Source organism: Jaculus jaculus, chromosome 7 (genome assembly GCF_020740685.1).
Source record: "Jaculus jaculus isolate mJacJac1 chromosome 7, mJacJac1.mat.Y.cur, whole genome shotgun sequence".
Taxonomy (NCBI): Eukaryota; Metazoa; Chordata; class Mammalia; order Rodentia; family Dipodidae; genus Jaculus; species Jaculus jaculus.
The window spans coordinates 107248020-107274948 of record NC_059108.1 but is presented as its reverse complement, the minus strand read 5'-3'; the positions used below and the strand labels follow the sequence as shown (position 1 = coordinate 107274948).

The 26929-nt window shown below is 39.3% G+C and overlaps 1 protein-coding gene and 1 pseudogene across 1 annotated transcript in view; one reads left to right on the top strand and one right to left on the bottom strand.

Moving 5' to 3' along the window:
* Positions 1–26929, bottom strand: part of Psmc6 (proteasome 26S subunit, ATPase 6) — a 28719-nt gene continuing 1790 nt past the window's right edge. Inside the window, exons 4-14 of the mRNA XM_004649188.3 lie at positions 26714–26766; positions 21777–21844; positions 21312–21426; positions 18098–18185; positions 15692–15753; positions 15308–15431; positions 13740–13801; positions 7031–7151; positions 6831–6911; positions 2455–2526; positions 1–496 (exon numbers count right to left, since the gene is read on the bottom strand). Coding sequence (XP_004649245.1) covers positions 378–496; positions 2455–2526; positions 6831–6911; positions 7031–7151; positions 13740–13801; positions 15308–15431; positions 15692–15753; positions 18098–18185; positions 21312–21426; positions 21777–21844; positions 26714–26766 — 965 coding nt within the window. The 3' untranslated portion in view covers positions 1–377. The remainder of the gene's footprint in view (positions 497–2454; positions 2527–6830; positions 6912–7030; positions 7152–13739; positions 13802–15307; positions 15432–15691; positions 15754–18097; positions 18186–21311; positions 21427–21776; positions 21845–26713; positions 26767–26929) is intronic.
* LOC123462643 lies at positions 14717–14840 on the top strand (annotated as a pseudogene).

Here is a 26929-nt window from a genome sequence, read left to right as displayed (position 1 = left end):
TGTAGGACAACTAAAACAAATTTTATTCAGGTTTTTAGAATGAGGAACACAAATAATATAAAATAAGTCTTAAGAAATGCTCTCTCATACTATCTCAAACCATTTTGAATGTTTTACAAAATGCTCACAAAGCAAATATGAAAGCTTCGACACACATCTTTTGTAAATACTGCTGCAGTAAATGCAACATTAACATACAAATTTCTTCTGTACCAATTTTAAAAGCTGAGTTACTAAATTACATAGTATTATGTTACTCATACATATTTTTATTCACTTTAAATGAGATCATTGCCAACACATACATTATTTTCCTTAACTTCATTTTTACATTAAGCAAATGTCTGTCATGCAGCCATCAAACTCCTTATAGCGAGTTACACAGGTTTGTAGTCCAATTTAGACTCTAGCTTCTTAGAATCAGCCACTTTTCTGACTGCTTTCATGAAGTCTTCCTGAACTACAAAATCATGATCAGCACGAATTGCAAACATACCTGCAGGAAACAAGACAAGACTGCTACAGATCATATGGGAATTACAGATCCATTATAAGAAAACCAAGCAGTAGCACACACTGTAGTATCAGCGTTTGGGACACTGATTGTGAGTTTGAGGCCAACCTGGGCAACACGGCAAGAACCTATCTCAAAAGAAAAAAAGAAAAAAACAAACAAAAAAAAGAAAAGCAAATAATCCCCATTCCATGGAGTAAAAGTGCAAGAATGTAGGCTCACTACATTTAAACCAGCAGTAAACCAGCAGTTCTAATTTATTAAAAACTACTATGTTCAGTTAATTTCGTTGGCTATAGTAAGCATTATTATTCAAACCAAATGACACAATATTTAAATCTAGATTATATAATCCCTATGTTCACTGGTAGCTCTTAATAAAAAACAAAAACAGAGCAAGAGAGATGGTTTAGCAGTTAAGGAGCTTATCTTCAAAGCCAAAGAACCCAGTTTCAATTCCCCAGGACCCACATAAGCCAGATGCACAAGGTGACACATATGTACGGAGTTCATTTGCAGTGGCTAGAGGCCCTGGTGCACCCATATTCTCTCCCTTTCTCTTTCTTAAGTAAATAAATATTTTTAAAACATAGAAATTTCAGGGCTGGGGAGATGGTTTAGTGGTTAAGGTGCTTCCCTGTGAAGCCTAAGGACCCAGGTTCAATTCTTCATGCAAATGATCTCCAGACAAGTACATGGTGGTACATGTGTGTGGAGTTCATTTGCATTGGGTAGCAGCCCTAGTGCACCCACTCTCTCTCTCTCTTTCCCCCAATTGATAAATAAAAATAAAAACTTTAAAACAATAGAAATTTCAAAACTTCTTTAGGCAACTACCACTAATGAAGTACATTATTATTATTTTTTTTTTTTTTGAGGTAGGGTCTCACTCTGACCCAGGCTGACCTAAAATTTACTATGTAGTCTCAGGGTGGCCTTGAACTCATGGTGATCCTCCTATCTCTGCCTCCCGAGTGCTGTGATTAAAGGGATGTGCCACCACACCTGGCTAGTACAGTATTTTTATAAAATAGTTTTCAAATCATTGGTGGTGAAATAATAAATCTAAAAATATACATTCTAATCCAAAAAAGGTGAAATACCAAGATAATATTGAAAGCAAGTATAAATGTCATATACTTTAATATTTTATCTTTATTTGTTTATTAATTTATTTGAGAGAGAGAGAAATGGGTGCTCCAGGGCCTCTAGCCTCTGCAAACAAACTCCAGATGCATGTGCCATCTATTTGAGAAGCTAAAAAAATTTTTTTTCTACGCAGAGAGAGAGGGGACAAGAGGGAGAGAAAGAACAGGCTCACCAGAGCTTCAAGCCACTGCAAACAAGCTAGATGCATGTCACTTTGTGCATCTGGCTTTTCACATGGGTACTAAGGAATCAAACCCAGGTCATTAGGCTTTGTGGGCAAGCACCTTAACTGCTCAGCCATCTATCTCTCCAACCCAAGAAGCTAAAATTTTAACCTATGTTAACTTTAGCTTTTTACTGAAAATATGGTAAAATAAATTTTATGAATATGCAATTTAAAATCATGACATATGACCTCATCCCTACAAAAATGGTTATTATTAAAAACCCTTAAAGATAACAAGTGCTGAGCTGGGCGTGGTGGTGCACACTTCTGGAGGCAGAGGTAGGAGGGAGGACTGCCATGAGTTCGAGGCAACCCAGAGGCTACATAATGAATTCCAAGTCAGCCTGGGCTAGAGTGAGACCTTACCTTGAAAAAGAAAAAAAAAAAAGATACCAAGTGCTTGTAAGGATGTGAAAAGGAATTGCTACACATGTAAGTGATGTTAGCCACACACAGAAATCCTTCCAAGGTATAGGTTCTGCTTTTAGACAAACTCACAAATCCCAAACTGATAGCAAATTCCAAGTATCAAAATCAACAATAAAGATGTACTTTATATTCATACCTGCTTCTGTACAAACATTTCTCAGGTCTGCTCCATTAAAGCCATCTGAAAGCTTAACAATTGCTTCATAATCTGTGCAGGAAAAGATACTGGAAATTAGTTTAAGAGACACATTCTTGATTTTTGCCCACAAGGAAACTGCAGCTGTTATTTTGAATTGGATTTGCACCCTCTCTATTACTCTCTACAACACTAAGCACTGAAAAATAAAAATACTGTGAAGTTAACCAGAACCAATGAGACATACCTCTAAAACGTTAAAATTAGAAAGGCCAAGATGTTTATATGCGGCCCAACTACATTATCAGGCAGATATGACTCATTAAAACTTTAAGCTGGAAGGCAGATTTCTCAGTATCCACGTAAAGCCAGATGTAGTAGGTGGCACATGCATGTGGAATTTGCAGTGGCCAAAGTCCTGGCGTATCCATTGTCTCTCTCTCTCTGCCTGCCTCTCTCAAATAAATAAATAAAGTATTTTTAAAAAACAGCCTGAGGGCTCAGGTGAATTGACAAAATGCTTACCGATGAACTCCAAGTCAATAAGAGATCCTGTCTCAAGGAGGTTAGAGGGTTTCTTAGGATCATACCTAAGGTTGTCCTGTGACCTTGACATGCATGTGCATGCACACATATTCTTAAAGTATTTTATTTATGAGAAAGAAAGGCAGAGAGACAGAATGAGCACTCCAGGGCCTCTAGCCAATGCAAACTAACTCTAAACACATGCACTACCTTGTGCATTTGGCTTTTTGTGGGTCCTGAGGAATCAAACCCAGATCCTTAGGCTTTGCAGGCAAGCACCTTAACCACTAAGTCATCTCTCCAGCCCTGCACACCTATTAAAAAAAAAACACAAAACTTTAACCTAAATAAACCATTAATATCCAAAACCAATTATAAAAGTGGAAAGTGGTGGTACACACCTATAATCTCAGTACTGTGAAAGAGTGGTAGGAGAATCATAAGTTCCTGGCCAGCCTGAATTACATAGTGAAATTCTGACTCAAAATAAGAACACTGCCTCCTAAAAAAAAAAAAAAAAAAAAAAATCCTTGGGCAATAGGCTGGAGAGATGGCTTAGTGGTTAAGCGCTTGCCTGTGAAGCCTAAGGACCCCGGTTTGAGGCTCGATTCCCCAGGACTCACCTTAGCCAGATGCACAAGGGGGTACATGCATCTGGAGTTCATTTGCAGTGGCTGGAGGCCCTGGCGTCCCCATTCTCTCTCTCTCTCTCTCTCTCTTTCTCTCTGCCTCTTTCTCTGTCTGCCACTTTCAAATAAATAACTAAACATAAAACAAAATTAAAAAAAAATTCTTGGGCAAGGAGATGGTTCAATGAATAAAGTGTTGGCCATGCAAGCATGAGTATCTGAGTTCAGATCTCCAGAACCCATGTAAAGGTGGACACCATAGCACGTGTCTATAATCCCAGCCCTCCTATGTTGAGATGAGAAGCAGAGGCAGGAAAATCCCCTGGATACTCATGGGCAAACTAGTGTGGCAAATGCAGTAGTGTACGGTTAGACACATTGCCTCAAGCAATGAGGAAGACAAGGACTGACACCTGAGGTTGTCATCTGACTTCTATATGTGCTCGATGGCATATGCTCACCAACACTCACCCATGAAAACACACACACACAGAGAGAGAAAGAGAAAGAGAGAGAGAGATAGAGAGAGAGAGAGAGAGAGATATCTTGAAGGTCTTGCTCTAGCCCAGGCTGACCTGGAACTGAACTGTGTAGCCCAGGCTGGCCTTGAAGTCACCATGATTCTCCTACCTCAGCCTCCAGAGTGTTGGCATTATAGGTGTAAGGTACACATACCACATTCCACATCCAATTCATTAGTTCTCCACCTTACCTTCAAAACACACTCAGAGTCTTTTCATTTAAATTACTTTAATTATCTCTTAATAAATATGGGGAGGAAAAAATGACTTTGCTATGACCTTGGACCAAGCCACTATTCTGTTTTACCTGGATCAAGGAAGTAACTTCCTAATGAAACCTCTTACTTCTATACTTAAGCCTCTATAATTTATCTCTAACATGCTGTCAGATGACTCAGTGGTTAAAGCACTTGCCTGCAATGCTTAATGACCCTGGTTCCATTCCCTAGTATCCATGCAGAGCCAGATGCACAAAATGGTGTATGTATCTAGATTCTCCAGGACCCACATAAGCCAGATGCACCAGGAGGCCCATGCATCTGGAGTTCGTTTGCAATGGCTGGAGGCCCTGGCACACCCATCCTTACCCTCTCTTTTTCTCTCCCTCAAATAAGTAAGTGAATAATTAAATAAAAATATTTTTAAAAAATAGAAAAGAAAAAGAACTAGGAAAGTGAGCCAGGTGTGGTGGTGAACACTATTAATCCCAGCACTGGGGAGACAGAGGTAGGAAGATTGCTATGAGTTTAAGGCCACCATGAAACTACATAGTGAATTCCAGGTCAGCCTGGGCTGGCGTGAAACCCTACCTCAAAGAGAGAGAGAGAGAGAGAGAGAGAGAGAGAGAGGGAGAGAGAACGAACAAATGAACTAGGAAAGTAAAAATTATATATAATAATCATAATCATCATTTTGTTTTGTTTTGTTTTTTCAAGGTAGGGTCTCACTCTAGCCCAGTCTGAGATGCAATTCACTATGTGGTCTCAGGGTGGCCTTGAACTCATGGTGATCCCCCTACCTCTGCCTCCCGAGTGCTAGGATTAAAGGAGTGCGCCACCTCACCAGGCAAATAATCGTAATCTTAATTCTAAAATAGTCATGCAGGAAATGTATTCAATGTAAAGTCCAAAGGAAAGGTTAAAAAAAAAAAAAAGATGTAGGTCACACAGGAAATAAGACTAACCAGAAATAATTATTGAAACTACAGTGAGTCATCAGTAAAAAGTACCTAAAGTGCTAGAGAGATGGCCTAGTGGTTAAGCTCTTGCCTGTGAAGCCTAACCCTGGTACCCCCCAGGACCCACATTAGCCAGATGCACAAGGAGGCACAGGCATGTGGAGTTTGTATACAGTGGCTGGAGGCCCTGGTGTACCCATTCTCTATCTCTATCTGCATCTTTCTCTCTCTGTCACTCTCAAATAAATAAATAAATACAGTTTTTAAAAAGTACCTAAATATTTCACCTTGTATTATTTTGATGTTTTGTTCCTAAAGGCACATATTCAAAAGTAACACTGAGTAAGGCAGAAAATTACTACCTTTAAATTGCCTAAATATGTATCTTATTGTTAACTACACAAGAAGAAAAACTAACATGTTTAACTTTTTTAGCTGTACCATTTTTAAAACAATAAATATGGTCTTTTCCTTTGAGCTAGGAAGGGACTTTCTTTAGACAGGGTTTTGCTATATAACCTAGACTGGCCATCAACTGTCATCCTCAGTCTCCCAAGTGCTAGAACTACATTTAAGAGCCAGCACTCTTATCTGAGCTTTTAATTTTCTATAATAAAACACTAAGGCTAACAGAAAGTGAAAATATGTCATTCCTTTGCTCACAAGGCTCCAACGGCACCCTTATTGCCAAAAATCTAAAAAGTTTAGCAATAAGAAAATAAAAGTCAGGTTGGAGAGATGGCTAAGTGGTTAAGGCACTTGCCTGCAATGGTAAACAGCCCAAATTTGATTCCCCAGATTCCATGTAAAGCCGGATGCACAAAGTAGCACATGCATCTAGAATTTGTTTGCAGTAGCTAGAGGCCCTGGTGTACCCATTCTCTCTTCTCTATGCTTCCAAATAAATTAAAATAATTTAAGAAAGTTCCTACATCATGATTTCTATTAAGGCTCTGCATACACAGCTTTTCAGGTCATCTTTTTTGTTTGTTTTTGTTCTTTGAGGGAGGGTTTCACTCTAGCTCAGACTGACTTGGAATTCACTATGTAGTCTCGGGGCGGCTTTGAACTCAGGGCAATCTCCTACCACTAGCTCCCAAGTGCTGGGATTAAATGTGTGTGCCACCAAGCCCAGCTTCAGGTCATCTTAAAAATCACCTTCTTGGTAAGGCCTTCCCTGTGGCAATCTTCCCCCATTTCAAAATTTATATTCTTATGGTTGCTCTTGGCATTTCCTATCCTCCTATATCTTGCATTATTTCCACTCATCACTTTACTTATCATCATCTAGTATGCTACATAGTGTACTTATTTTAGCTGTTTTTCCTAAAAAATAATAGAATTTTTCTAAAGGCATAAATTTGTTTCATTCATTGCTTTATCATTCCCAGCTCTTATAATCCCTAGAATTCAGCGCATTCAATAAATATTTATAAATGTAGAATTAAAAGTAGATTTGGTAGACCAACAGTGATTGAACAGCATTTTGCTTTATTATCAGATGTACAAAGGTTATTTCCTTACCTATTTCACCATGCTTTGTAATGGGACCTGCATGAATTTTCAATATATCTAATCTTGCTTGTTCATTTGGTAAGTCAATATCTGAAAATATAAGAATTGTTCTGTAATAAAGTTGCATTTTAGGAACTGAAATTAGGTAAGACGACAAAAGCAGGCATAGACAAAGGAAAGCAGGTAGCAAGTAAAGAACTATAACTCACGTATTTTTCTATCTAATCTTCCTGGACGCAGCAAAGCAGGATCCAGTGTGTCTGGTCTATTTGTAGCCATGATCATTTTAACTCTATGCAGAGTATCAAATCCATCCATTTGATTTAGTAACTAAGAATATTAAAAATTAAGACAGGTTTTACAACACATTCTCACCAATTAAAAAGACAAGCAGCATACATCTTTTACATGCACAATGTCATCAAATGTACTGTCTAAAGATAGCTGGATGACCTTCAGAATGGGCATTTGATAGAATTCTTTTTCTTTCTCTCAGGATGTATATGTATTTATTTTTCTTTTCTGACCTTCAGAATGGGCATTTGATAGAATTCTTCTTCTTTCTTTCAGGATGTATATGTATTTATTTTTCTTTTCTGTTTTAAAAATATTTTTAATTTATTTCCTTATTAGAAGGGAATGAGAGAATAGACACACCAGGGCCCCTAGCCACTGCAAACAAACTCCAGATGCAAATTCTTGCACATCTGGCTTATGTGGGTGCTATTAGTGAATCAAATTTGGGCCCTTAGGCATCGCAGACAAGTGCTTTAACCACTAAGCCACCTCTCCAGCCCTTTTCTTTCTTGATGCTAGGGTCAAGCCCAGGGCAACCACTCTACTACTGAGCTACACCCCCCAGTTCACTTGAGAAATACTTTCAATTCTCAAAGGTTTTGTGGGGGGAGGGGTGTTCATGTATGTGAGTGTAGGTATATACATGCCATAGTGTACATGTGAAGGTGAGGAGAGCATTTTGGGGGTAGGCTCTTGCCTTCTACTTCCTTAGAGGCAGGGTCTTGCCCTGTTTGCTGATGCTTTCACCAGGCTAGCTGGCCACTGAGCTGCTGGTGGATCCTCCCATCTCTGCCTCCTTTCTTACTGCAAACGTGGCTGAGATAATAAGTGCCTGCCAGTGTCCATGCTTTTTATGTGGGTACTGGGGCTCAAATTCAAGGACTCATGACTATATGGCAGGCACATTATCCACTGAGCCGTCTCATAGATCTATGTGTCTTTTTATATGTTTTTAATAAATCTGAAAGCTTCCATCCAGTTAACAATTATGAAACTAAATTACACAGATCTAATTTTCAATATCCAAAATGTTTTCATACATCTTTTCTTTCTTTTTTTTTTCTTTTTTTTTTGAGAGAGAGAGAGAGAAAAAAAGAGAGAACTGGCATGCAAGGACCTAGTGGGCATGTGTGACCTTGCACTTGCCTCACCTTTGTGTGTCTGGCTTACATGGGACCTGGAGAGTTGAACATGGGTCCTTAGGCTTTGCAGGCAAGTGTCTTAACTGCTAAGCCATCTCTCCAGCCCTTCTTACAGCTTTTTAAAAACTTTTACTTATCTATTTATTTATCTGAGGGGGAAGGGACAGAGAAAATATGAGCCCCCTAGGGCCTCTAGCCACTCCAAGTAATCTCCAAACACATACACTACCTTGAGCATCTGGCTTACATGGATAATGGGGAATCAAACCTGAATCCTTAGGCTTTACAGCCAAGCACCTTACCCACTAAATCATCTCTCCAGCCCTATTTTCAGACATCTTAAAAAATAAAAACAAAGAAACTCTAATACATCAAATTCTTATGATGTGGATATGGGAAAATAGCTCATCCAGTAAAGTACTTGCCTCATAATTATAAGTACCTGAGTTCAGATCCCCAGCACCCATATAAAGTGCCTGGCATGGTGGCATGTGGCTAAATCCTAGTGCTGGGGAGGCAGAGACAGGTATATGCCTGGGTCTTACAGCTAGTCTAGCCTAGTTGGTGAAGTCCAGTCCAATGAGAGACTCTCTAAAAAAGAGGTAGAGGGCTAGAGAGATGGCTTACTAGTTAAGGAGCTTCCTGAGAAGCCTAAGGACCCAAGTTCGAATCTCCAGGTCCCACGTCAGCCAGATGCACAGGTGGCTCATGCGTTTGGAGTTCATTTGCAAAAGCTAGAAGTTCTGGACCACCCATTCTCTCTGTGTGTGTTGCAAATAAAAATAAATTTCAAAAAAGAGGTAGACAGCATTTCTGAGAAAGACACCTGAGGTTGTCTTCTGGGTGCCATATTAAGTACATGCATACCCATGCACACTCACACATATGAATGAAAACACAGACATACACACACACATCTCAAAAAAAAGGGAAGAGGCTTTTTTTTTCAAGGTAGGGTCTGACTCTAACCCAGGCTGACAGAAAATTCACTACGTAGTCTTAGGGTGGTGGCCTCAAATTCATAGTGATCCTCTTACCTCTGCCTGCCTAGTTCTGGGACTAAAGTCGTGTGTCACAATGGCCAACTGGGAAAATGCTTTTGATGAGTAAAGACATAACATTTACATGAAGATGGTAACAAAGTAATAAAGTAAACCAAAATAACTGAATAATAAGCATTTTTCTATTTATTCTGACATTACACCATAATTTTTTTTAATTTTTAAATTTTTATTAACATTTTCCATGATTATAAAAAAAATCCCATATTAATTCCTCCCTCCCACCCCCCACACTTTCCCCTTTGAATTTCCATTCTCCATCATATTACCTCCCCATCACAATCATTGTACTTACATACATACAATATCAACCTATTAAATACCCTCCTCCCTTCCTTTCTCTTCCCTTTATGTCTCCTTTTTAACTTACTGGCCTCTGCTACTAAGTATTTTCCTTCTCACACAGAAGCCCAATCATCTGTAGCTAGGATCCACATATGAGAGAGAACATGTGGCGCTTGGCTTTCTGGGCCTGGGTTACCTCACTTAGTATAATCCTTTCCAGGTCCATCTATTTTTCTGCAAATTTCATAACTTCATTTTTCTTTACCACTGAGTAGAACTCCATTGTATAAATGTGCCACATCTTCATTATCCACTCATCAGTTGAGGGACATCTAGGCTGGTTCCATTTCCCAGCTATTATAAATTGAGCAGCAATAAACATGGTTGAGCATGTACTTCTAAGGAAATGAGATGAGTCCTTTGGATATAAGCCTAGGAGTGCTATAGCTGGGTCATATGGTAGATCAATCTTTAGCTGTTTTAGGAACCTCCACACTGTTTTCCACAATGGCAGGACCAGATTGCATTCCCACCAGCAGTGTACAAGGGTTCCTTTTTTTCCACATCCCCGCCAACATTTATGATCATTTGTTTTCATGATGGTGGCCAATCTGACAGGAGTGAGATGGAATCTCAATGTAGTCTTAATCTGCATTTCCCTGATGACTAGTGACGTAGAACATTTTTTTAGATGCTCTATTTAGCTCCATAGCCCATTTTTTGATTGGCTTGTTTGATTCCTTATTATTTAACTTTTTGAGTTCTTTGTATATCCTAGATATTAATCCTCTATCAGATATATAGCTGGCGAAGATTTTTTCCCATTCTGTAGGTTGCCTCTTTGCTTTTTTCATTGTGTCCTTTGCAGTGCAAAATCTTTGTAATTTCTTGAGGTCCCAGTGATTAATCTGTGGTTTTATTGCCTGAGCAATTGGGGTTGTATTCAGAAAGTCTTTGCCAAGACCAATAAAACAATTCGATTATACATAGAGTACCGTGAGACACCAAAATATTTCTTTTGGTTCCTAATGCCTTCTTGAATAAAATTTGAAAAACTTTAATCAAAGACCAAAATAAACTGAGCACAGAGGTGTATACTTTTAATCCAAGCACTTGGGAGGGAGGCAGGAGGATCACCGTGAGTTCAAGACCACTCTGAGACTACATAGTAAATTCCAGGTCAGCCTGGACTAGAGTAAGACCCTACCTCGAAAAATCAAAATAAATAAATAAGATAGACAGGTAAACAGCCTTGCTGGGTGTGGTGGGGCACACCCATAATCCCAGCACTAGGGAGATTAAGGCAGGCCTGTCAGTTTGTGGTGTGGCCAGGATGGCAGAAATCTTGATTAACATGCCCAAGCCCCTGAATTCAATTCCAGCACGCCAAAATAAAAATTTTAATTTAATTCAGTTAGATGAATAAAACTAATATTTGTGCTATTCTAAAATATTTTAATTGAAGGAATTTAAGGTGCTTTGGTTTTGTTGTTGAAAAAGGTTCTCATGTATCCCAGGTCAGCCTCTAACTCAATATATAGTCAAGGATGACTGAATTTCTTATCCTACTGACTCTGCCTGAGTGCTAGGAGTACAAATGTACACCATCACACCCAGTTACGTAGTGCTGTGGACCAAACCCAGGCTTCTTACATGCCAGACAAGTTTCCTACCAACTGAGTTATTTCCCTTGCCCCTCAATTTAAGGTTTCTCTACCAAGGCAGTGGCAGTTGGGCTACCCCAAGTTCAAGGTCATTTGGTCTTTGCTATCAAGGATCTAAGATCTTTGCCTGTGTCAAACAAGTAAACATAAAGTTTTCAAAGCTGGGACACGGTGGCACATGCCTTTAACCCCAGCACTTGGGAGGCAGTGACAGGGGGATCACTGTGAGTTCAAGGCCACGCAGAGACTACAGATAGAGTTCCAGGTCAGCCTAGGCTATAGCAATACCCTACTGAAAAGTGACAAAGAAGTGTCCAGCACTGAAACATCTCTATCACACTCTCCAAGGTTCAGGGTCCATTGTGGAAAAGGTGGCAGGAAGACTATAGGAGTCAAAGGCAGGGTACAAATCCTTACAATGCTACTGACCAGAAAGAAATTGGTCTCACTATCCATGACCTCGCAGTGCCTAGCAATACCTTCACACAACCCTCATAATAGGAGGAAAACACAATGACATCAAAATAAAAGAAAGACTAATGGAGAGAGGGAGGGGATATGATGGAGAGTAGAGTTGTGAATGGGAAATAGGGGAGAGGAAGGAAATACCATGGTTTGCAATCGTCAATTAAAATTAAAAAAAAAGCCAGGTACAGCAATCGTCAATAACAAAAAAAAAAAAAAAAAAAAAAAGAGCCAGGTGTAGTGGTGCATGCCTTTAATCCCAGCACTCAGGAGGCAGAGGTAAGAGAACTGCCGTGAGTTCAAGGCCACCCTGAGATTGCATAGCAAATTCCAGGCTAGCTTGGGCTAGAGTGAGACCCTACCTTGGAAAACCAAAAAGAAAAAGAAAAACTCTCTCTCTTAAAAAAAAAAAAAAAAAAAAAAAAAGGATGGGGGGACTGGAGAAATGGCTTAGTTTTGGTCAAGATGCTTGCCTGCAAAGCCTATGGACTCATGTTCAACTCTCCAGATCCCACGTTAGCAAGATGCACAAAGGTAAGGCAAGCACAAGGTTGTACATGCCCACTACATGATGCAAATGGCTGGTGTTTGATTGCAGTGGCTTAGGCACTGGTGCGCCAATTCTCCCTCTCTCTCTAAAAAAAGACAAAAAGAGGGGGGCTGGAGAGCTGGCTTAGTGATTAAGGCACCTGCCTGCAAACCCAAAGGACCCAGGTTCGATTCCCCCAGGACCCATGCAAGCCAGATGCACAAGGTGGTGCATTCATCTAGAGTTCTTTTGCAGTGGCTAAAGGACCTGGTGTGCCCATTTTCTCACTCTGCCTCTTTCTCTCTCACTTTCAAATAAATAAATAAATAAATAAATAAATAAATGTACCAAAAAAAAAGCGTTGATCTGTTTTGAATAGATGAGTATAATATGCAGTGATTTTCAAATACTCAGCGAGAAAGAATTAAAAATAGCTGGGCGTGGTGGCGCACGCCTTTAATCCCAGCACTCGGGAGGCAGAGGTAGGAGGATCGCCGTGAGTTCAAGGCCACCCGGAGACTACAGAGTTAATTCCAGGTCAGCCTGGACCAGAGTGAGACCCTACCTCACAAAACCAAAAAAAAAAAAAAAAAAAAAAAAAAAAAATTAAAAATACATTAGCCAGGCTTGGTGACACACATCTTTAATCCCAGCACTTGGGAGGCAGAAGTAGGAGGATTACTGTGAGTTTGAGGCTACCCTGAGACTACATAGTGAATTCCAGGTCAACCTGGGCTAGAATAAAACCCTACTGCAAAAAAAAAAAAAAAAAAAAAAAGCAGAAAACAAACAAACAAAAAGGCATTGCCCTGGGATAGAGTAAGACCCTACCTTGAAAAACCACACACACAAAATAAATTACCTATTTGTAGAAGTGGGAAAAAATGAAAAAGCAATTACCTTCACTTGCACAGAATATTGAATGGGAAACAACACAGGGAAAGGCTTTATGTAAGTTCTATCCCATCTATCTTCAATCATCACAGCTATTTATCTGGGGCTGGAGAGATGGCTTAGCGGTTAAGGCACTTGCCTGCAAAGGCAAAGGACCCAGGTTCAATTCCCCAGGACCCACATAAACCAGACGCACAAGGAGGTACATGCATCTGGAGTTCGTCTGCAGATGATAAAGGCCTTGGCATGCCTATATTTTCACTCATTCTGCCTCTTTCTCCAATACAAAATACCTGGTTATTACCTACATATCCACTGTGCAACAGCACTTCACTATTTCTTGTTCCTATACATAATGGCAACTTAGTACCCATCAATCTTTGCCCAACTTCCCCTGTTCCTTAGTACCAATCATTTTTTGGGAATTATGAAACACAAATATACTCATTTCTATCAAAAATTTCACACTTAATTCTTCATCGAAATTGTTACATACATTCTGACATTCAAATATGCCATGCTCAGGTTTTTTTCATTAGTAAAAAGTATTTTCTTTATAAACCCACTTTTTCAAACATTACCTCCATTAATGTTCTCTGAATTTCTCTGTCAGCTGAAGTGCCTTCAGAAAACCGACGGCCACCTAAAATAATTTGAAAATGTATATGCATTACTTTATTTATTCTCTGCCATCATTTATAAAAACAGAATAATAGCTGGGGTTAAAAGTACCATGATGAGGGCTGGAGAGATGGCTTAGCGGTTAAGCGCTTGCCTGTGAAGCCTAAGGACCCCGGTTCGAGGCTCGGTTCCCCAGGTCCCACGTTAGCCAGATGCACAAGGGGGCACACGCGTCTGGAGTTCATTTGCAGAGGCTGGAAGCCCTGGCGCGCCCATTCTCTCTCTCCCTCTATCTGTCTTTCTCTCTGTGTCTGTCGCTCTCAAATAAATAAATAAATTAAATTAAAAAAAATTCTTTAAAAAATAAAAAGTACCATGATGAAATTAAGTGAAAAGAATTATTCTGTTAAAAAAAATCCTTTTAGTATAATGTTTCTCATTTTGTTAAAGTCAAAATTTACTTTATTAAACATCCAGAAAGGCAATACTCTGGTAATAACAAATTCACTGTGGAATCTACTTCATACAAGTCATACCTATAGGTTAAAAGAAAGTTCTTTCTGCCGGGCGTGGTGGCGCACGCCTTTAATCCCAGCACTCGGGAGGCAGAGGTAGGAGGATCGCCGTGAGTTCAAGGCCACCCTGAGACTACATAGTGAATTCCAGGTCAGCCTGAGCCATAGTGAGACCCTACCTCGAAAAAACAAAAAACATAACAAACAAAAAAAAAAAAAAAAAAAAAGAAAGTTCTTTCATATTTTTTTTTCCCCAAGGCTGGTTCTTACCCTAGCCCAGGCTGACCTGGAACTCACTGTGTAGTCCCGGGCTGGCCTCGAATTCACAGGGAACCTCTGGAGTGCTGGGTTTAAAGATGTGTGCCACCATGTCCAGCTCAGATGTTTTAAAACTTCCTCTAACACTTTCAAAAACATTTCAAAAGCCAGCAACTAATCTACTTCTCTGAATGTGTTTCTGCAGAAATATAGAAAATGCTGGCAATAGCAATGCCATTTTATGAGCTTTAAGGATAGCTATTCAGGTCCCTGAAAATAGCTACAATATCATTAAGTTGAAGCATTTTCATAAGACTTAATTAAATTTTTGTTTTGTTTTGTTTTGTTTTTGAGGTAGGGTTTCAATCTAGCCCAGGCTGACCTGGAATTCACTATGTAGTCTCAGGGTGGCCTCAAACTCACGGCGATCCTCCTACCTCTGCCTCCCAAGTGCTGGTATTAAAGGCATGTGCCACCACACCCGGCTTTAATTAAAATTTTACTGTAACTTATTCTAAGCTTAATAAAACTTGAAAAAGTTATGAATAAAAATTTAAGTAATTATTGTATATATGTAAGTACAATGTTTGTGATGGGAAGCTAATATGATGGAGAATGGAATTTCAAAGGAGAAAGTGTGTGGGGGGAGGGAATTAACATGGGATTTTTTTATAATCATGGAAAATGCTAATAAAAAAAATTAAATAAAACAGGCAAAAAATATTTCAGATAAACTTTAAAAGATTTAGTCTTACCAATAGCATCTATTTCATCCATAAAAATGATGCATGGCTGATGGTCCCTGGCATAATTAAACATTTCTCTAATCAAACGAGCACTTTCACCAATGTACTTGTCTACAATAGAACTAGATACAACCTAGTTAAAAAAGAAAAACAAATTAAGGTAAGCATGAGACAATTGAAGTAAAACTTCATTTCATTGCATTTCTGGGTAAGGTCTTACCCTAGCCCAGGCTGAACTGGAATTCACTATGTAATCTTACGTTGGCCTCAAACTCACAGTGATCCTCCTACCTCTACCTCCCGCATGCTGGGATTAAAGGTGTGCGCAGCCTTGCCAGGCTCCATTTCACTTTTCAAAACATATATTTAATTACAAAAGAATCTTCCCTATACCTTTAGGAAGTTGCAGTCCAGTTGGCTGGCAACAGCTCGTGCCAAGAGGGTTTTTCCAGTGCCTAAGAACACCAAAAAATCCAATTAGATTGACAGCAGCACAAATTTTCAAAAGACTTTTAACAACATAATCATTTTGCTAGTGAATTTTCTAAAATTACAAGTCAAATCCTAGGGGCAGGAGAGATGGCTTAGCAGTTAAGGCATTTGCCTGCAAAGCCAAAGGATCCCGGTTCAACTCTCCAGGACCCATGTAAGCCAGTTGCACAAGGTGGCATATGTGTCTGGAGTTTGTATGCAGCAGCTGGAAGCCCTGGCACATCCATCCTCTCTATATATCTGCTTCTTTCTCTCTCTCTCAAATAAATAAATAAATAAATATTCTTTTTTTAAAAAAGAAAAACAATGGTCTATCTCGCAAAGTACATGATATTTTTAACACCAATAATAGGTTATTTAGAAACAACAGGCTCAGTGAGCTATGCAAATTTCTAAATGTTACTTTCATTATAAAATATTCCAAATAAGGGCCGGGTGTGGTGGCACACATCTTTAATCCCAGTACTTGGGAAGCAGAGGTAGGAGTATCACCATGAGTTTGAAGCCACTCTGAGACTACATAGTGAATTCCAGGTCAGCCTGAGCTAGAGTGAACCCCTACCTCAAAAAGTAAATATATAAATAAGTACATGTATGTATGTGTGTACACATACATACATATACATACATACATATATATATATACACACACACATACATACATACACACACATATATATACATATATATATATACATAGTTTCAAAAACAGAACTATTAATATAACTATACATCTTGTCAGAAGTCTTTAAGAATTAACATATAAGGGCTGGAGAGATGGCTTAGCGGTTAAGCGCTTGCCTGTGAAGTCTAAGGACCCCGTTTGAGGCTCAATTCCCCAGGACCCACGTTAGCCAGATGCACAAGGGGGCGCACGTGTCTGGAGTTCATTTGCAGTGGCTGGAAGCCCTGGCACACCCATTCTTTCTCTGGCTGCTTCTTTCTCTCTCTCTGTCTGTTGCTCTCAAATAAATAAATAAAATAAACAAAAAATTTTAAAAAAAAGAATTAACATAAGAAAGCTGTAAAACTCACTGTGCCAGGCATGCATTTTCAAAATTCTAAGTTATACCTAAAAGCTCTAATTTTATCACTACCATCATTGGTATCAGTTGTTTTAACACACAGGCTTATTTTGTTAGAAAATGTTGGCTAAAAAAAAAAAAAACAACGAAAATGTTGGCTAGACAGCCACTATCCAATCTACATATCCAGTAATTAATCACCAGTAAGCAATATGTGGTCTGAATTACCATGCACTACTCGAAACTATCCTTTCAAGTAAAAACAATCTTCCTTGAAAAGCATCTGAATTTGATGGAAACTCAAAACACTAAATGAATTAATTTCCTAAATACAACCATACTTTTCTTTTCTTTTCTTTTCTTTCCTTTTTTGCAGGCATGGTGATACATGCCTTTAATCCCAGCACTTGGAAGGCTGAGGTAGGAGGATCACTGTGAGTTCAAGACCAGCCTGAGACTACATAGTCAATTTCAGGTCAGCCTGGGCTAGAGTGAAACCCTACCTCAAAATATATTTTTTGTTAGTTTATTTGCAAGCAGAGAGGTGTGTAGAAAGTGGAAATGGGCACTGCTGCTGCAAACAACTCCAGATACATGTGCCATTTTGTGCATCTGGCCTGATATGGGTACTGTGGAATCAAACCCAGGCCATCAGACTTTGCAAGCAAGCACCTTTAATCACTGAGCCATCTCTCCACCCTACAACTATACTTTTCAACATGTAAACATGAAGAAATGTTCTTTCTATTGCATCACACAAAAGATCATTGTAGGATAAAGACTTAATAAGCAAGTTACTGTCACCTGATTCACACTATAGTGCTAAGCAATTTTACCTCCATTGTCTTTATACCATTAGTACAGATGTCAACACTAGACAAGAGCCAAATGACATTATTTGTTTCATGAAAGCATCTCAGGAACACTCATATCTGTGAACCACATTTTGGGGGAATATGGAATCACAAGGCATGTAATATGTAAGATATAAATATACTACTTATGCCTGAGGGAAGTACAGATGTACATTCGCCCATTCTCACTCATAACAGAGTGGAGGTTGTAATTAATCAAATTAAATACCATCTTTTTTTTTTTTTTGAGAGGGTCTTACTCAGCCCATGCTGACCTAGAACTTACTTTATACCCCAAGCTGGCCTCCAATTCATGCAATCCTCCTACCTGAGCCTCCCAAGGTACATGTCTTCACACCCAGCTCCATTTTATTTCTTAATTTACTCATTTATTATTATTAGTGTAGTAGACATAATTTGATACCAACCTGGTGGTCCATATAGCAAACAACCTTTTGGAGGTATTATTCCTACACGCTGGAATAATTCTGGGTTTGTAAGAGGTAATTCTATTACCTAGAAGAGAAGTTGCATGTTTCTTAAAAAGCCAATAAGGATATTTTAATACACCTTTAAACATGTTAAGTCTAGTAGCAATATACATATTGTGATCCATGAGAAATTAAGACTTCCACACTATGTAAAACAATTAAATTATAAGATTTTCTGCAAGTGGACAGATTTCTTAAACCTAAAAAAAGTAAGCTACACTTATACACAAGTATATAACTTGTCAAAACTTATTTGAAATATATACTTAAATCAGGTGTAAATTGCACCTCAATGAAAAATTACACAATTGGAAAAAAAAAACAGGGCTAGGAAGATGGCTTGCCAGTTAGGACGCTTGCCTGCAAAGCCTGAGGACCCAGATTCAACTCCTCAGAGCCCACAAAAACTATATGCACATAGTAGACACATGCATCTAGAGTTTGTCTGCAGTGGCTAGAGCCCCTGGTGTACCCATTTTCTCTCTCTCTCTCCTTTTTTTTTGGGGGGGGGTTTCCGAGGTAGGGTCTCACCCTAGCCTAGGCTGACCTGGAATTCACTATGTAGTCTCAGGGTGGTCTCAAACTCATGGCAATCCTCCTACCTCTGCCTCCCGAGTGCCGGGATTAAAGATGTGCACCACAACACCTGGCCTCTCTGTTTTTAATAAATATGTATAAATTTTAAATTCAGTGAAACTATGCCTGGCGGCACATGCCCAATCCCAGCTTCCTGGGAGGATGAGGCAGGATTACAGGAGTAAGCCCAGCCGGAGTAACTTAAGACCCTGTCAACAGGGCTCTGTGGAGGAGTGTAGTGGTAACAGTGCAAAGCCCTAAATTCAAGTCCAAATACCAAAAAAGAAAAAAAAATTTAACAAGAAAATAATCCTGCAACAATTTGCATGAGAATACAATACAAAATAACAGCAAAATAACAAATGGCTTTGATATCATAATGCCACTAAGAGAAAAGGTATATAAAATTTTCTGTGTTAATAAGTGTTACAACAGGCACAACATGGAGACTGGAGAGATGGTTCGGGAGTGAAGTGTACTTCCTATGTAAGCTCGAAGCCCTGAGACTACAGGATTTGAATCTCCAGAATCCATGTAAATAGCTGGGTGTGGCCATGCACGCCTATGTCCCTGGTGCTGTGGAGAGTAGAGACCATAGAATGGCTGGGCTCACAAATCACAAGCTCTGGAATTAGTAAGACTCCCACCACAGGGTAAAAACAGGCAGGTACTGCACAGAACACTGAATTAGTATATACACATTCATACAACATGCACAAAAAGAACAATATGGTCTATTCTCAATGTCCTGATTCACTGAAAGAACAAAAAGAGGAGAAGGTTTGGCAATATAACCTAAACAATTCACACCACCCACTTCTCAAGATAAACCTCAGAGCAGGAAGTATGCCCATAACAACAAGCCAACCCTAAAGTATCTGGAGACGCAAAGTATGCTTGTCTGTGCACATGCGCTTCTGACAAAGTGATGTTAGCAAATCACTGGAGAAGATACTTTTCACAGTTTCACCAAGTACCTGGTCTTCCTTCTGTTGCCCTTCCACTAAACAGGTGAATATAGGTTTTTATTTTATACTTATGCTTCCTCATGTACTGTCAGAGAAACGTTTACTTTCACCAACCTAGAATTTTTTTTTAAAGCTAACTTCTGGGGTGCTATCCCCTGTATCAGCTTCATTTAAACCACTCAAAGAGCCTATATTTTTTTTAATGTTTGTTTTGTTTTTTTTTTTGAACCCTAGCTTGTCACGCTAGGTAATCACTCTACCATTTAGCTACATTCCTAGCACAAGCCTATATTTTTAGTAACTATTTCAGAAACTTTAAGGTGCTGATGTCTAAGAATTAAGAACAACGTATCTAAGAACTCGCAAGGTGGCATGTTAACGTAGTAGGTAATGCCTCAGTCTCAAAGCATCTGGAGTTTGCAGTGGCTGGAGGCCCTGGCGCATCCATTCATTCTTTCTATCTGCTACCCTTTCTCTCATTGTTGCAGTCAGGTTCACATTGCTGGCCGAAAAGAGCAGACCAACAGCAGCCTGCTGGGATAAAGAAGGGATTAATTTTGCTTATAGACTTGAGATGAAGCTCCATGATGGCATGAGCACAGGGTGGACATCACCTCCTGGACAACATCAGATGGACAACAGCAACAGGAAAGTGTGCCAAACACTGGCAAGGAGAAGCTGGCTATACCACGGATAAGCCCGCCCCCAACAATACACTGCCTCCAGGAGGTTTCAATTCCCAAATTGCCCTCAGCTGGGGACCTAAGCATTCAGAACACCTAAGTTTATGGGGACACCTAAATCAAACCACCACGCTCATAAATAAATATTAAAAAAAAAAAATTGCTGGGCGTGGTGGCGCACACCTTTAATCCCAGCACTCAGGAGACAGAGGTAAGAGGATCGCCATGAGTTCTCCAAGGCCACCCTGAGACTACATAGTGAATTCCAGGTCAGCCTGGGTTAAAGGGAGACCTTACCTCAAAAAAAAAAAAAAAAAAAAAAAATCAATAAACTACTCAGTCTCAACCATTTTGATTCATTCCTAAATATTTAGGCTTACACTAACAGGACAGTGGATAATTATCAAGAAACCAGCCACCTGCACTGTGAGATAAGGCAATCCTATTTTAATCAATCACCTAACAGTTTAAAATACTTAAGTCACTCTACCAGCCAACAAATAGCTTTAACAAAATGAAACACTTAAAGCAAAGGTCTCTATCTCTATAGAGGTGAAGTTCACATTACCAGCATATGGGAAAGCACCCAATACATTACCCAAAGTGCCCTAACTGACTAAACCAACAACTGAGACCACAGATAGCAATGGCTTAGGAATACTATAATCAGTTATTCCTGGTTCCCCTTGCTTTCTTTACCACAAGACAGCAAAACTTTTCTAACAGTGAATATCTCCAAATAAATAAGCACTAGAAAGGTTCATAGCTACAAGTTTACTGTTTTCCTTTCTCAGCCAAGAATATTGGTGATAATATTCAAAAGCTACTTGGACAAATAAGTAATATTTCATCCTGTTTCTCCCTTCAGGAATCCTAAAACCAGCACCAGTTACCAAGTCTGAAATGAAAGTAGGCAATACCCACCTCTCTTAATTCCCGAATCTGTTCTGACAGTCCTCCAATCTCAGAATAAGAAACATTGCCAGGATCCTCATGAGACATGTTGTAAACCAATGGATCCACCTCTCTTGGCAAATATCTGTAATAAAAATATATATATATGCATTTCTGTTTCAAAAGATACTTTCTCCCAGCTTATAGATATATTATAAATGAGTCACTTATATAAGCACCTATAAGTGACCTTACAAAGAAACTTAACTAGAAATAAGTCAACAGTATGAAGTGGCAAAATCTTCTGAGATTTCAAAAAGCATGTAGTCATAGCCTGGCATGGTAATACATGCCTTTAATCCCAGCACTCAGGAGGCAGAAGTAGGAGGATTGCCATGAGTTCAAGGCCACCCTAAAACAACATAATGAATTCCAGGTCAGCCTGGGCTACAGAGAGATTCTACCTCAAAAAAAAGAACAGAGTAAGAACTTCACCTCATAATAGTGAGTGTTGTCATATCCAAAGCAACTCTTGTTCCTGGCTTCAGCTTACTTTTGTCAAGCTAGTTTTAGAAAACAAACAGTATTAATTAGTACACAAGCATTTAAAAATGAACTACAATGGATGGACCTCAAAAGGATTATACTAAGTGAGGTAACCCAGGCCCAGAAAGCCAAGCGCCACATGTTCTCTCTCATATGTGGATCCTAGCTACAGATGATTGGGCTTCTGTGTGAGAAGGAAAATACTTAGTAGCAGAGGCCAGTAAGTTAAAAAGGAGACATAAAGGGAAGAGAAAGGAAGGGAGGAGGGTACTTAATAGGTTGATATTGTATATATGTAAGTACAATGATTGTGATGGGGAGGTAATATGGTAGAGAATGGAATTTCAAAGGGGAAAGTGTGGGGGGTGGGAGGGAGGGAATTACCATGGGATTTTTTTTTACAATCATGGAAAATGCTAATAAAAATTTTAAAAAAATAAATAAAAATAAAAATGAACTACTACTCCTAACAAGAACTTAATATTCAGAAGCCAAATACTCATTTTGTTGTTGCTTTTTCGAGGGGGGTCTCACACTAGCCCATGATGACCTGGAATTCACTATGGAAGCTCAGGGTGGCCTTGAACTCACAACTATCCTCCTACCTCTGCCTCCCAAGTACAGGGCTTAAAGGCGTGTGCCACCATACCCGGCCTGTTCATTATTTTGATTCAGGCTGTATAATAAAAAAAATAAAAAATTGGAGGGAAAAGACAGATATGCTGGAAGTACATTGAGTAAATTTATTTTGAAAAGTAAAACTTTTGGGAAAAAGAATGTGTAACATAACAATAGAAGAGTAAGGGGAAAATCACTGTTTCCTCTTAGAGACTTTTATTAACATATTAAAGATGCAAAAAAATAAATTTAAAAAAAACAAATTATGTTTTTCCTACACAGCAGGTCTTATATTATGTAATAAAGCTTAACAATTTATTGACATGGTAAAGCGTGGTTAAAAAAAAAAAATTCAGAGCAGGTGTGGTAGTGCATGCCTTTAATCCCAGCACTGGGAGGTAGAGGTAGGAAAATCTCTGTGAGTTCGAGGTCACCCTGTGACTCCATAGTGAATTCCAGGTCAGCCTTGGCTAGAGGGAGACCCTACCTCAAAAAACTAAAAAAAAAAAAAAAAAAAAACCCACACATTCAGTAGAGGTGAGAGAGGGAGGCAGAATGAGGGTAGTGGGAAGAAGATTATGATCATAGTATATTGCGTATGTGCACGAAGGTTGTCAATAAAAACTGAAGTGAGAGATGGGCATGGTGGTGCATGTCTTTAAACCCAGCACTCAGGAGGCAAAAGTAGGAGGATTGCTGTGAGTTCAAGGCTAGCCTAAGACTACAAAATAAATTCCAGGTCAGCCTGGGCTACTGCAAGACCCTACCTCAAAAAAACAAACAAACCACCACCAAAAGAACCTAACTTTATATGCAAGGTACTTAAAAGAAAGAGATAAACAGAGAGTAGGAGCTATTTCAACATTTGCACCTGTTGCCCTTGTACAACCATGAACTGTCTTAGAAATGCCAAGTTTTAGCATCTACAGGGACTTGAAAGGGATATAAAGCACCCCACCCAACATCTGTTAAATATACGTACACATTCATTTTGGGGTGTGCAGTACTGGGAATTGAACCCAGAGATTCTCTGCCACTGAGCTACAATCCTATTTTAAGCCTTTGATTATCTGACTTAGAAAAATGTCATTCACTTAAATGCTAGGCAAAATTAGATTAGATATAGCCCACAATTAAATTCTACTCTAAAGGGCTGAAGAGATGGCTTAGCAGTTAAAGCGCTTGCCTGCAAAGCCAAGTGCCCAAGGTGGTACATGCATTTAGAGTTCATTTACAACCACTAGAAAGCCCTGGCACACCCATTCTACTTCTCTCCATCTGACCCCCTCAAATAAATAAATAAAAATATTTTTAATATATATATTTATTTATTTGAGGGAGAGAGGGAGATAATGAGCATGTCATTGCAAATGAACTCCAGACACATGCAGCCCCTTGTGCATCTGGCTTATGTGGGTCCTGGAGAGCCAAACAGGGATCCTTTGGTTTTGCAGGCAAATGCCTTAACCACTAAAAGCCAATGAAAATATATATCTTTTTTTTAAATTCTACTCTAGGGTTGGAGAGATGGCTTAGCAGTTAAGGCGCATTCATGCCTGTGATGCCTAAGGACCCAGGTTTGATTCTCCAGGTCCCATGTAAGCCAGATGCACATGGTGGCACATGCATCTAGATTTTGCAGTGGCTAGGGACCCTGGTGTGCCCATTCTCTCTTTCTCTCTCTCCATCTCTTCCTATCTCTAATAAATAAACAAATAAATAAAATTAATATCTTTTTTTTTTAAAAAATTCTACTCTAAAGACATATCAATGTTTTAAAACCTTAACTTGAAAAAAAGTTTTTTTAAAACCTGAACTTGGCCTGAAGAGATGGCTTAGTGGTTAAGGCACTTGCCTGCAAAGCCTAAGGGCCCAGGTTCGATTCCCCAGGACCTACGTAAGCCAGATGCACAAGGAGGCACATGCATCTGGAGTTCATTTGCATAGGCTGGAGGCCCTGGCACACCTGGTCTCTCTCTCTCTCTCTCTCTCTCTCTCAATAAATAAAAATTTAAAAAACTTAAAACAAAAAAACTTGCCAGGAATGGTGGCACATGCCTTTAATCCCAGCACTTGGGAGGTCAAGGTAAAAGGACTGTCATGAGTTCAAGGCCATCCTGACATTACACAGTGAATTCCAGATTAGCCTGAGCTAGATCTAGCAAGACCTTAAGTTTAAAAAAAAAAAAACAAAAAAAACAAGAAAACACATGAACTGGAGGCTGGAGAGATGGCTTAGTGGTTAAGGTGTTTGCCTGTGAAGCCTAAGAATCTACATTCAATTTCCCAGTACTCATATAATCCAGATACACAAGGTGGTGCACATGTATGGAGTTCATTTATAGTGACTACAGACCCTGACATGCCCATTCTCTCTATCTGCCTCTTTCTCACTCATAAATAAATAAAATAAAAATATTTTATCAAAAAACAATGAAATAAAACCTGAACTCAACATGTGCATATACCTATAATTACAGCATTCAGGAGTTTCCTGAATTCAAGACCAACATGGGCTACGTAACAATTTCCAGTCTTACAAATAAATAAATAAATAAATAAATAAAGCATGACATGATAGTACATGCCTGTAATTCCAGCACTCGAGAGGCCTAGGAATATCATGGTGAGTTTGAGACTACCCTGAGATTACATAGTGAATCCAGGTCAATGTGGTGGTGCACACCTTTAATCCCAGCCAGCATATGGCAGGCAGAGGTAGGAAAATCACCATAAATCCTAGGACACCCTGAGACTATATAGTAAATTTCAGGGTGGGGGATTTAGCTCAGTGGATAAGCGCTTGCCCTGGGTTCGGTCCTCAGCGGTGGGGGGTGGGGGGGCGGGGGGGATCAAATCACAAAAAGACAACCCACAAGGGAACTAGTAAATTTCAAGTCACCCGCTCAAGGGAGACCCTATGGGGGAGGGGGGACCTGAACAATAAAGTTAAAACAAATAATCAGATTAAGTGCTTTCAATAAGTTTGTAAGAATGTATGATCTAAGGATACTTTCTCTAAAGAACGGAATGGTGTATAGAAATTGCTTTTTGATGCTACTGAATGATTCTAAGATATTTGGTGGCATTATCTAATGACTACAGAATGAAATTCAGAGATATTTCAATTTGCCTATTCTAATCCAAATCACACACTACAAAATTAATTTAGACCTCAATGCAGCCTAAGACTAAGAAATACTTTAACACTTTTTTGAGTATTTAAATGTAAAATATAGGTAATATCTAAAACTTTATGACCTCTTCAAAAAAGTCATTGAAGAGTTGAGCATGGCAGCGCATGCCTTTAATCCCAGCACTCAGGAGGCAGAGAGGTAGAAGGACTGCTTAGTTTGAGGCCAATGTGGGACTAGAGTGAGTTCCAAGTCAGCCTGGGCTACAATGAGACCCTATTTTGTGGGAGGGGGGAGTCATTAAGGGCCGGAGAGATGGCCTAGCAGTTAAGGCGCTTGCCTAAGGACTCATATTCAACTCTCCAGGTCCCATGTAAACCAGACAACCAAAATGATACAAGAGCACAAGGTCACACATGCACACCAGGGGGCACACATGTCTGGAGTTCAACAGCTTCAGGAGGCTGGAGGCCCTGGCATGTCAATTCTCTCCATCTTTCTCTCTCATATTAAAAAAAAAGCAGTAGGGAGGCTAGAGAGATGGCTCAGCAGTTAAAGCACATGCCTGGGAAAAGTACCCAGGTTCAATTTTCCAGGTCCCACATAAGTCAGATGCACATGGTGGCACATGCATCTGGAGTTCATTTTCAGGGGCTAGAGGCCCTGGAGTGCCCATTCTCACTCTCTCTCTGTCTCTAATAAATAGTAACAAAATCTTAAAAAAAAAAAAAAAAAAAAAAAAAGGCAGTCTGTTGGGCTTGCCTCAAAAAAACTAATTAATTTTTTAAAATGTCATTGAGTCAGGCATGGTAGCGCATACCTTTAATCCTAGCACTTGGAAGGAAGAGGTAGGAGGATCACCATGAGTTCCAGGCCACCCTGAGACAACAAAGTGAACTCCAGGTCAGCCTGGAATAGAGACCCTACCAGAAGGTAAAAAAAATAAAGTCATTGATATAAAATGATTTTCTAGTTCTACAATTATTTGATCTTACTGAGGTGATGTGACACAGGAGAGAATTGGAAATTTTAAGAGTTGAAGCCCATGATTCAAATCCTTTACTTTGTTTGAACAAACTACTCTAGGCAGCTGTGATTGTCAATTACAATGCCTTACACAAATGTAAGTCTTACCTGTCGACGACAACCTACAACATATCTTGGTCCATTTGTAGCTTTAACAATGACTAGAAGAAGAAAAAAAGAACAAACTGAAAAATATAGTTAGAACATAAATAAATATACATTGATGGGGTGAGGTTTAGTTTTAATTCTGACCCCAAGAAGACCGCAGTTAAAAACCTAGTTTATGGGCTGGAGAGATGGCTTAGCAGTTAAGGCACTTCCCTG